Source organism: Silene latifolia, chromosome Y, assembly GCF_048544455.1.
Source record: "Silene latifolia isolate original U9 population chromosome Y, ASM4854445v1, whole genome shotgun sequence".
Taxonomy (NCBI): Eukaryota; Viridiplantae; Streptophyta; class Magnoliopsida; order Caryophyllales; family Caryophyllaceae; genus Silene; species Silene latifolia.
In genome coordinates, this window is record NC_133538.1 from 154774316 (window position 1) to 154786917 (window position 12602).

Below are 12602 nucleotides of genomic sequence, written 5' to 3' on the forward strand. Positions count from 1 at the left end.
AGCTTGTTTTAGTTCTTTAGCATTTGCATTAGTCATTTCCTGCTACTTGCCAATTAGTTTAGTTTAATTAGATAATGAATCACTCAAAGTGTTGTTCTCAAAGTGTAGTCACCCATGCTCCTTGTGGTTCGACCCTTGTCTAATGCAACGATTCTCGTTCACTTGCAAGGTAATTAAAACTACATCAGTGCTCATTGGGCAAATGATAGAAAAATCCTTCATATTTATATGGTGTACTACTAAAATATTACAATTTTTGTATTTTGAAAAATAATTGTGAACCAAAAGCGAGAACAATCTTGAGTAAGACATTTCAAAGAACAACTAGTCGTGCTTAAGACGACACTATCCGTCTTAAATTTAAAACGAGTCAAATATCACCTCACATTGTCACATGGGTATATATGACAAACATTTGACCTTTTACAATGCATTATGCTTTTGTCATATTCATCCCATATAGTATACTTAACCCGTCTTATCTTAAGTTTAAGACAGATATTTAAATAAGAATTTTTGTTCAAAGAATATAACCTAAAATTGTTTTGCTAATTTTAAAAAAAATGAAAAAATAAATAAAAATCTACATAGTATAAAAGCTGAGTTTTGAAGAGCTTTCTGATTGGCCGAGAGATTTAAGGAAAACATGCGTAGTGGTGGACCCCATTTAAAAAAACAAATTAATTAATTTCAGTTCTTTTATTTTGCACGTTTAGTTTTACAAATTTATATGTCTATTCATTAAGTTTTACAAAACACTATACCAAGGTTGCATTATTATAATAATAAAATTGTCATTTAAAATCTACTTTATGCGCCCCCGTACATTAAATTTTAAGAAATTACTTTACAATACCTAACAAAAAATCTACTTTTAATTTTGTACAAATTTAAGTCAACAAATAAAATTAAATCGATTTTTGAATAATAATAATAATAATAATAATAATAATAATAATAATAATAATAATAATAATAATAATAATAATAATAATATATCTGGGTGTTCCTTTGAATGAAGGGAAATTAAACAAAGGCATGTTTGCTGACTTACTGAGTAAAGTGCAGAAATGTTTGCATAATTGAGCCAATCAAAAAATATCTTATGCTGGGAAAATAACTTTGATAAATACTGTCATTTTTGGATTAGAGCAGTTCTGGTGCTCTACTTTAGTGATTCCAAAAGGGGTCATCAAGCTTATTACTAAATTTTGCAGGGCACTTTTTGTGGGGATCGATGAGGGGCATAGGAAGTTAATTATGAAGAGTCAGCTTCTGCTGTGTACCACATGTTGAAGGGGGGTTCAATATTAAGGAGGTCTTGGCTTGGAACAAGTGTATATTATGTAAATGGATTTGGATTATTGATACTCACTCTGACAGCTTATGGGTCAACTGGAATCATACTTATAATATTAAGTCTGATGATTTCTGGACTATGGCGCCTAAGAACTTTCATTCTGAGAGCTGGAAAAGTTTACTGAAAGTCAGAAATGAGCTTGTGGCAAAGACATGTGGTGTAGCTAATGCACGGGCCTTCTTATTGGACTGTATTACAGAGGGGAAACTGCAGCTTCAAAAAGTGTATGATTTCCTTAGAGAGCCTGGCAGGAGGATCAGTTGGGCACGGGTTGTTTGGAATAAGGCTGTGTTACCTAAACATAGCTTTATGGTTGTACTTGCTATGCAGCGTAAACTGGCAACTATAGATCAGTTAATGCACAGAGGGGTGCATTTAGTGAATCGTTGTGTCCTCTGTAAAGCAGCTAATGAAGATCACTCTCATCTTTTCTTTAAATGCAGCTATTCTAGCCACATTTGGCAGCAATTGTTGGAATGGATGGGAATGCGAGGAAGATCAATGAACCTCAAGTCTGAACTGCATTGGCTTGTTGGTAGGCGCCACAGGAAGCATTGGAAAGCTCTTAAAATTTCCAGTTGTTTAAATGCGTTGACTTACAGCTTATGGGAAGAACGCAATTCTAGGATATTTAATAATTTGGAGCATGATGCGGCTTATATTATTAGGAGAGTTCAGTTTTTAGTAAGTGTAAAGTTATTACAGTAACTCCTCCATCTTATGACGAGGAGCTATTTTGTAGTTAATCATTGAGGATTGTAATTAGCTATTGGTTCTTTTTTGTAAGATTGGCCTACTTATTCCCTCCTATGGATGAATAAAATTAGGCTTGCTTTTCTTGCAAAAAAAATAATATAATGTGATTTTAGATTATGTACTTATATATTTTACAATTTTTTAAGTAATTTTACTCTTCAATCTGTCCAGGCTAATGTATTTTTTTATATCTAGCTTAGTGTATTTATGAACGTGATGTTTACTCTTTTAACGTTTCTTAGTAAAATTGATTATTAAAAATGCCCGTGCATTTTTTGCACGAAATTAAAACTAGTTAGAAGTATTATTATGCATTTGTACGTACTTGTAGACTTGTAGTAGGGTTGAGCAAAACCGGGTACCCGACCCGGTTTTGCAAACCGGTTCGGTCCCCGGTTTTAAAAAACCTTAAATTTCTTAAACCTCACCCGCACCTCTTTTAATCCGGGTAACCGGTTTTTCTGAAATTTTCAAACCGGATTTGAAAACCGGTTACCCGCACCGGTTTTCGAACCCGGTTTTTGGTTGAATGCTCTTGAATGACACGATAAACATGCTGCCAATTTGACTTTTGAAGACCTTGGTTGTCAAATGTTAAAATTATTTCATAAAAAAGTCATACATATTAAAGTTTAAAGAGTCATAGACATGTAAATGATGTTCAAAACTACAATTAAAGAGTCACAGACATCTAAAATACTTCATAAAGAAATAGGGTTTTGATGTTTTGGGCCTAAGTCTTGGCTTGGTTGTGTTTAATTCATAGATGAAATTATGTTTTTGAGAAAAATTCAATCCGGTTTTAATCTCCGGTTTGGTTTTATTTAGACCCGCACCCGCACCTCATTTATGCTTAAAAATTCGGTTCAGTCCCCGCACTGGAAAAAACCCGAATTTTTCGGTCTCCATTATTCGGGTTTCGGTCCGGTTTCGGTTTAAAAATACGGTTCGATTTTTTTTTGCTCAGCCCTAACTTGTAGTGGATGTTAATGCTTTTCCCATGTACTCCATAGGACTTTGCACCTAAAAATGAGCACTACTCTAAAATCACCGTAGTCAAGTAGTCCTCACTTCCCTCAATCTCGAGGTCAAACTTTACTCAATTACTTATTTACCCAACTACCTCACACTTTTTGTCCTCGTTTTCTCACGGAGCCCATCTCCCCACCTCCCGCCGACCACTTCCACCCTTCCTCCAACACCCTACGCTCTTTGACTTTTTTCCCTCTCCTCAAACTTTTCATTAAAATAAGGCAATTGATAAGCATTTATATCTTTCCAAATTTAGTATTAATTTAAAAATTAGAAAATAAATTACACATGAAATTAATGCAAGTATTAAATATTTATTGGAAAAATTGATAAGAATAATCCCAGCTTTTACCTCTCTTCCAAAAATAATCCCACTTTTATTAATCTCAAAACAATCCCACCTTTATACCCTATATTCTTTAAATGAACCACATGACCGGTTACTTGGTTAAGCGATTATTTTCCTTTTCCTTTTTATTTTTTCCTAATAAAATCATCCTTCTTTCCCCCATAGCCCCATACGTCTCTAACATTTACCCAGACATCAGTACATCACCATTTTTTTTAACTCTTTTGACTCTTTCCATCACCATTTCATCTCTTAATTCTTACCAGTTACCACTACTTATCCCTCTTTACTCTGTCCACCACCTCCACCACCGTCGTTCAAGAGGATGTAATGAAGAATGAATAGTTTCATTCATACCCGAGTGATAATCCCGTCTTTTGCTGTTAACAAATTGAAGTTGGGGGATTTTTGAGGAGAAAGTCGTGTGGTTTCAGAGGTGGTGGAATTGAAGAAGAAATTGTTGGAGAAAGTACGGTCCTCGAACACAATCGGAGGAGGATCCAAACAAATATAATTAGAATTGGAGATTGAGGTTTAGACTATTGGGTGGTTGCTATTGTTATGATTACGGTTAATTGTAACAAGAGGAATTAATTGAGTTGTGTGATTTTCTTGGTGTTATTTATAAATTTGTTGAGCTCCTCAATCGTGGCTACTACTATATTATATAAGGGTTTTTTGTCTTCACAAGCTTGATCGCAGATGGGGATGAAGGTTTAATGGTGAGGATAGAGGTGTGAACAAGTGGGTTAGTTGTAATTTCGGATGATTAGTGCAAGCACTGCAATGACATTGTATTAGAGGAGAAAATAGAGAATATGGCTCACTTAGACTTGATATTGTAGGTAACATTTTCATATAACTCATTTTGAGAAGACGGGTATAAAGGTGGGATTATTTTGAGATTAATAAAAGGTTGGAATGTTTTAAGAAGAGAGGCAAAATGTGGGATTGTTTTTGTCAATTTTTCCATATTTATTTCCTTTTCTAGATGCTTAGATATAACCCATTGTGTTATATTTATCATTTCCCTTAAAATGATTGGTTGGCTTTATTCACGGGCATCACAGCGGACATATTTGTCTTAAGTTAAAAATGGGTCAAGCATTTCCCGCTTCATTTAAGTAGATGGACAAATTTGTTGTTATTTCCTAAGCATTCGACTTTTTATCTTATCTATATATTTGATTTGTTTCATATTTAAGACGAATATACCCGTCTTAAACAATAGAGTAATTTGTATAAAATATATTCTGCATTCGTATGTGCGCATGACTTAAGGCTATGTTGGGTATTTGGTAGATTAATATTAGCAGAAGTATCAATTTGAAGAAAAGAAGGTTGATTTTCTATTGATGGTACGGATTTTATTTTAGAATGATCCAATGGTCACAGTTTCACTTGAAACGTAATGTATTAGAAAATGTGAGGAAAATATATTTTAATAATGACTTTAGAGGAGAAATGAACCTCTCCATTTTATTAGTGAATAGAGAGGTGGAAGCCTTACTCGAATAAACATATGCTCACACAAGACAAATGACATTTTAATTATGAGTTTAACTAATATATTTCAATCAACATATTTAGTAATCATTAGATATAAATTAATAGATTGTTTCATTGTACTGGTCAAATAATTTAGCATCTCTTTACTAAAGTGAATATGTCATCTCATTGTAAAATACAATTGTGACACTCCCGTACTCCAAGTACCTTACCAGGACCAATTAAGGTATGAAAACGTCACCTTCTCGATTACCCGAGGCAATGATACTCAAATAGACAATAACGAAACGTATTTAAATGATAATAAAGTTTAGGTGATACAACAAGGTTCCAAAAACTGACAAAAGGAAATACAACTGTCCCCAAAACCAAAGTACTCAAACAACTAAATAAACACAGCGGAAGACTCTAAGACCGGTGGTGACTCCATCCCAGCTATCCCTCGCATAAGCCATCACACCTGCTCAACAACTGCTCACCATTCCCGAATGGATCACCACAGTTTTTAAAACAATTAACGGGGTCAGTACTGATTACATAAAACAAATACCATAAAGGAGCAATATCACAAACAGCTCAAGCAAATCTCCAGTCTCCATCTCCAATCTTCACACAACTGACTACACACTAAAGTGTGTAGCCCTGCTAGAGTACCCATTGCAACAAGTACTCCACGGCGCCAGTGGGGGACCGCAGCCGTTCCCACCAAATCCCCGCTCATCTCCATCGAGCGATAAACCCAAGTTCATTAATGTACACATCCCCCTTGTGACGGAAACCACAAGGGGCGAATCAAGGGCGTGAAGCCACTCCCGCAAGTGACTCCACTCAGCCAGGGACGCACCCCGAAGATCACAAACAGTTACACAATCAATCAACAATATACTATCAACGATCACCAAAACCAATCCAACATTATAATTATTCGACAATCACAACAACAATCACCAACAATTTATGTAGCCAATACTGAGTAGGAAAACCCTACCTGGAAAGCAAACACCAACAGACGATCAAGCAGCTAAATCAGAATCTTTCCTCAACGAAACCTCCTCCTATGACATACATACATACAATAACTACCATATTCATATAAATCACCCAAAACCTCCAATAATACCCAATTAGGGTTTTAAAGAAACTCAACGGAACCCAACATAAATTATACAAGGAACTTACCCTCGACACGACGATCCCAACGATGTAAAGAACGAGATGATCCGACGAACGCAGCTTAGGAATTTGCCAATGATGCGAGAGAAGCAAGATACGTAACTTGTAATCGTCACTTGAAAAGTTTAAGATGTTGAAAAGTGTTTTGAGAAACTAATAATAAACCTTTTTATGTTAATCTCGCATCATTAACAAAACCCGTCAAACTCAGCCCGTAAAACACACTTACTCGATCGAGTAAGTCACTTACTCAATCAAGTGACCCTTACTCGATCTAGTGCCAAGCTTACTCGATCGAGTACCCTACAGGCAGTCTACTGTTTTGCGTCAAAAACTACTTACTCGACAGAGTAAGCCCCACTCGATAGAGTACCTTTAGACACATAAAACCGTAGTATTACAATCTTCCCTCCTTAAAAAGAACTTCGTCCCCGAAGTTCAAACCACAAACAAAACAAAACACGCTAACACCACTCCGACACAACAACATAACCAAAACTCAAAATAAACTCAAAACAAAACTCCCAACCAACACCCCAAACTGACTCAAAGCAACTACTAACTGTACTAAAACCAACATAAAACACACAAAAATCTCTATGCGACCATCTCCTACCCCCCTAAAAGAAACATGGTTACGTCCCCATAACCACAAATACCTGATCAAAAAGAGACGGATACCGCTCCCTCATAGCCTCCTCCGCCTCCCAAGTAGTCTCCTCAACCTCATGGTTAAGCAACACTGTCTCACCGTGTCTGGTTTTCCTAACCTTACGATCAAGAATCTGTTTGGGCACCTCAAGATAAGACAAAGACTCATCCAGCTCAATGTTCTCTACCTCTAACACATGTTATGGATCACTAACATACTTTCGCAGCTGAGATACATAAAACACATTATGCACTCTATCCAAAACAGCGGGTAAAGCTAACCGATAAGCAACCTCACCCACACGATCCAAAATCTCATAAGATTCGATAAACTTCCGGCTCAGCTTCCCTTTCTTACTAAATCACATGACCCCTTACATAGGAGACACTTTCAAAAGAACCTTGTCCCTAACCTGAAACTCTATGTCACGACGATGTAGATCTGCATAACTCTTTTGTCGATCCTGGGCCGCTTTTATCCTTTGTCTAATCAGCTTAACCTGTTCAACCATCTCCTGTACCATCTGTGGTCCCAAAACAACTGCCTCAGCACTATCATCCCAGCAAATCGGACTCCTACACCTCCTCCCATACAATGCCTCAAATGGTGCCATGCCAATACTCGTGTGATAGCTATTGTTATACGAAAACTCAATCAAATCTAACCTCTGCTCCCAGCTGTTGGGGTTGGTGTCCTTAACAGTTAGTGCAAGGACTTATAAACCTCTAAAAGGATCAAAGGGCATACTTTGGTATTATTATCAGTTGATCCACGTTTATCAATAACGGTTGGCTTGCTAGATAAGTTTGACGTTATTGTCATACAGATGGCGGTGATCAACTGGTCCCTAAAAGTCACACCTATAGGATACGTTCGAGAGATGTGACGGTATGAAAATACTGTCATGTAGATGCCAAAATTGACTAACCAGTTAGTCCGAGTTATTTGACTAGTAATTAGTCAAATGTGTGATGTTGAGATATTGTATTTAATACGGATTAAATATCATGGGCTATGGCGAATTAACCAGTTAATTCGTAAAATTAAATATAAACGATTTATATTTAATTAAATGTATATTGAATATAATTATACAATACTGCTTTGTCGGACACGAATTAATAATTCAGCTAACCCGTATTATTAGCTGATGCCTTAATTTCCGATAACCGATAACAGTTTATAATATAAACCCGTCATATACATTTTAGCATTTGGCGAACTGGACCTCGAGCTAAAATTAAGAGGAAGTGGAAGCCCACTTCCCCATGCATGCACTCGGTCCGGCCGAACCAAACAAAAGGAGAGACTCCCTCTCCTTTTGACCTAGACAATTTCATTTGCGGAAAAACTAGGGTTTTGAAGAGCATTCTCCTCGAAAAACCCGAGATCTCTCATCTCGACAAAACTCACATCGCTTCTCCCTATATTGCAAGGCAATCGGAGAACACTGTTCTAGCACAAGGGCATATCTCGGACAAAGTCTTGGGTGTAACGATTAGGAGGAAATCTGCTTTGATTTCTGTTCTTTACGCCGCAATTTAAAGGACCCGAGGTTATTTCTACATCTTTATCGTTTCTATATGTTTTTCGTTTTATGACCATATTCACATGTAAATTTTGCGTTATAATCCTATAATTAAAGGGCATTATACGGATATTACCCTACAAGTGGTATCAGAGCGAGGCCACGTGAATTTTTCATGTGTTTTTCATAAAACGTTTTTGAAACGATGATTTTCTGCTTTGAAAACCGTGCCTAGTATACACGGCAGATTTTTTTTTCAAACCGTGTCATGTATTACACGGTAATTTCATGTTTTTTCGATTTGGTTTTTGCATATTGTTGTTTTATACAGAGATTATAACAATATGTCATGTTTTGTCAATTGTCAAATTTGTTTTAATGCGTTTTTGATCATATTTGCAATTGATTTTGTCTCGAAATATGTTTTCACGAGGGTTTTGGATTTTCCAGAGATTTTTGCACTCGATCGACCATGTTTTTAATCGATCGAGTGGCTTTTCTGTATAATTTTTGCTCGATCGAGTCCCCTCTTGTACTCGATCGACCCATTCAAATTTTTGCTTGATCGAGTCCTTCTTTGTACTCGATCGACCCGCTTTCAAAACCCTCTGCTCGATCGAGTTGTCCTCGTACTCGATCGAGTAGTTTTGCTGATATAGGTACACGATCGACCTCCAGTTTAGTCGATCGAGCACCTCCTGGTTAGCATACCTCTCGATCGACTTGCAGTTCAGTCGATCGAGCCCTCCTGTCCCTCGATCGAGCACTTATGTCCCTGGATCGAGGGATTTCGTCTTTAACAGCTTTGAAAATTTGTTTCTTTTGATTTAAATTTTCTTTTGGCTTAAATATGTACTTTATACGGATATAGTACACTCGCTTAATAGTGAATTGATTCACTCACGTACCATATAGTTGTTTTAAAGCGTCTTTAAAATGACGGATTATAATGGATTAAAATTAAATGATAGAAGCGGTTTTATCACATGAATTTTAATCATTAAAAGGTGGTTTGGATAAATTTAACATAATTACGGAATTATGTCACGAATGAATTTTTTTTTAGTTGATGCTTTTTTATTTATCGTTAATTTATGAATGCCGTGAATGCCTTTTAATTACGTATTTAATTTTTACAATTGATTGTAACTTAGTGTGGCCTTAGTAGAACGTGTTACCGTAATGATGGAACACGGTCTTGGTTGTATTTTGAGATCTTGTATCTCCGTTTTGGATTTTTCACTTGTAATTACAGTTTTAATTAGAATGTAAATAGGTTTATATTTTGTAATTATAAATTTGTAATTTTTGAGAAGACCAAAGATGGAGACCAGATGCTCACTCCCGCTACTTGGATCAAGATGGAACATCAAGACAAGCTTTTCGGGTCCAACGGTGGATTCCAAAGTTGTATTATGTTCTTTTACTAGGATAGGCCACACTAGGAAATTTTTTATTTACGTATTGCATTACTTTATTTATTCATTGTTACGATAATTTGCATCATTTTCCGCCTAAAAACCAAACCACCTAATTATTACATGAAAACTGACACATATAGAGGTCACGAGTTAGTTTTCTTTGACATTCGTATGTCACACGATCATGTTAAGCCATCACCCAAATTAATTCATTCACGCAGACGCTAGTTATTCGTTCACTTAAAATGAATTATAATTTAGTTGATGGGATCTTCCTCGTATAAACAAAAATTGAGAACAGTCTTTATAGGTCAAACTCCAATGAGTCCCTTCTTCGTCGGTAGGCATACTATGACCCCTTCTACGTCGGGTAAGTTGGAACCGATTGACCTATTTTATCTCAACACTATGGTCACTCGTACGATCCTGTGACTATGGTGGACTATAGATAGGATTTACGGAAATCTATCGACCAAGAGTTCTTCCGAAAGAATTAGCTAAACAGTTGGCTTATCAGTTTACAGAAATTGAGTCTTGGGATCACTTGTATCATTCTTGAGGGAGATCAATTATGCAAGTGGGAGAGTCTACATGTTTAAAATGAATTTTAAAATAGACTTAAATCACCTCGATGAGTTGCTTATTTCGTTTTGTTTTTCCTTCTTTTTCGATGTAGATCACGTATTAAACTGCTAAACATCAAATGGATGGTTCAAGTGATAACCCAATGCCAAGTGCCACATTGGACCGTGAGTCCTGGCTTAGGATCTTCATGAGTCGGATGAATCGGTCTACTCGATCAAGAATGACGGATCCAACTTCGCGGACGGGAGGCGGCATTACGGAATCTTTGCCGCCGACGGAAAGCTCGGATATCTGCTTGAGCCCATGCCGTTAAACCCGGCCCCACGGCCGAATAAACGAGATCGACAAGTATAACGATTTCGCTTTAGAAGCGGGTGCGGTAAAGAACGTACTTATTTTTGCAATGGAACCCAATTTGCCGAAACGCTTCATAGCCCATGGTGCAAACAAGATTTTCACCACGCTCACTAAGGAATTCTCGAAAGCACCGAGAATCGTGACCTATGAGCATACCACTCGCTTCTTTGATGCGAGACTCCGAGAAAGGGCCAACCGGTTAGCCCACACATTCTCAGCATGATTGAGAATGTCGAGAAACGGAGACCTTTAACTCGTAACATCAAGCAAGAATATTGTTATCGACCGTATTCTTCACTCACTCCACGATGGTTATTCGCAATTCAGAGCGAATTACTATATGAATGATTTGAAGAAAACTCCCCATGAATTGCACTCCCTCCTCGTACCGACCGAGAAGGACATGAAGTTCAGTGGGAGTTCGAAACAAGATGTTCTCGTTGTGTCAAACAAAGGGAAAGGTAAGGGCAAAGCTCCGGCAAACCTAACGAGGTAAGGCGAAGTTCAAGAAGTCGGGTTCGGTAAGAGTGGTCCTGGTGAGGCGAGTAACTCATCGTGCATGACAAAGAGCAAGAGTGAAAACATGGAATGCCACCATTGCCACATGACTGGGCATTGGAGACGCACATGTCCTGTTTATCATGAGGACTTAAAGGCCGGTCGTGTTAAACCTGTTGGTATGTCTTCTCTCTCTTCTACTTTTATTCATATGATTGAGATTAACCACGCAAGTTACGGAACTTGGGTACTTGATACTTTTGGTTGTGGTTCTCATCCGTGTAATCATGTGCGGGGCTCAAACATCGAACCCCTCGTAAAGGGTGAGGTGGACCTGCGTGTTGGGAATGGAGCAAGAGTAGCCGCCATCTCCAAGGGGACATATGTGATCCGACTTCCAAGCGGATTTGAGTTATCATTATATGATTGCTATTATGTTCCTAGTCTTTCGAAAAACATTATTTCGGTTTAACGCTTGATAAACTTGGTTTTTCATTTGTAATAGAAAACAATGCTTGCATTTTCTCATTACACGATATGATTTACTGGCAAGGCGTTTCCATGAACGGAATTTATGTTTTAGATCAGACCTCGGAAATATTACACATAATGAATAAAAAGTTAAAGGTTGGTGACAAAGATCAAACGTATCTATGGCACTGCCGTATGGGACACATTAATGAGAAACGCGTAAAACAGCTCATCAAACATGGAGCTATCTCGGCCTTTGATTTTCAATCATTTGGCACGTGTGAATCATGTCTCATCGGTAAGATGACTCGGATTTCCTTCAAAGGTGTTGGAATGCGCGCTGCCGACCTATTAGGGCTCATACACACGGATGTATGTGGTCCTATGTCAATCACCGCACGAGAAGGCTATAGGTATTTCATCACTTTCACGGACGATTTGAGTAGATATGGCTATGTCTACTTAATGAAGCACAAAAGTGAATCCTTTGAGAAATTCAAGGAATACCAAAATAGGGTACAGAACCTATTGGGTAGAAAGATTAAAAAACTGCGTTCGGATCGTGGTGGCGAGTATCTTTCTCACGAGTTTGATCAACACCTAAAGGACTGTGGGATTGCCCTACGCTTAACTCCACCGGAACACCTCAGTTGAATGGTGTGTCCGAACGGAGAAATCGAACACTACTTGATATGGTTCGATCCATGATGAGTCACACGGTTTTACCTGATTCATTATGGGGTTATGCTCTCTTGTCAGCCGCTCTAATACTTAACCGAAGTCCGTCTAAAGCTGTTGACAAGACTCCATATGAACTATGGAAGGGAACGGTCCCTAACTTGTCCTTTATACGGGTTTGGGGCTGCGAGGCTTATGTCAAGTGGAGACCTGAAGATAAGCTCGGCCCGCGA

General features: G+C 37.7%; 1 protein-coding gene across 1 annotated transcript; it reads left to right on the forward strand.

Annotated features, from left to right (window-relative positions):
* The first annotated feature begins 1438 nt into the window (after positions 1 to 1438).
* LOC141629219 (uncharacterized) lies at positions 1439 to 2068 on the forward strand. Its single transcript, XM_074442256.1, has one exon. It carries the CDS (start codon positions 1439 to 1441, stop codon positions 2066 to 2068), a length of 630 nt encoding a protein of 209 aa, XP_074298357.1.
* Positions 2069 to 12602: the final 10534 nt, after the last annotated feature.

What these genes read in the sequence shown, in the direction of transcription:
- LOC141629219 (XM_074442256.1), top strand. Translation starts at nt 1,439, where the DNA reads ATGGCGCCTAAGAACTTTCATTCTGAGAGCTGGAAAAGTTTACTGAAA.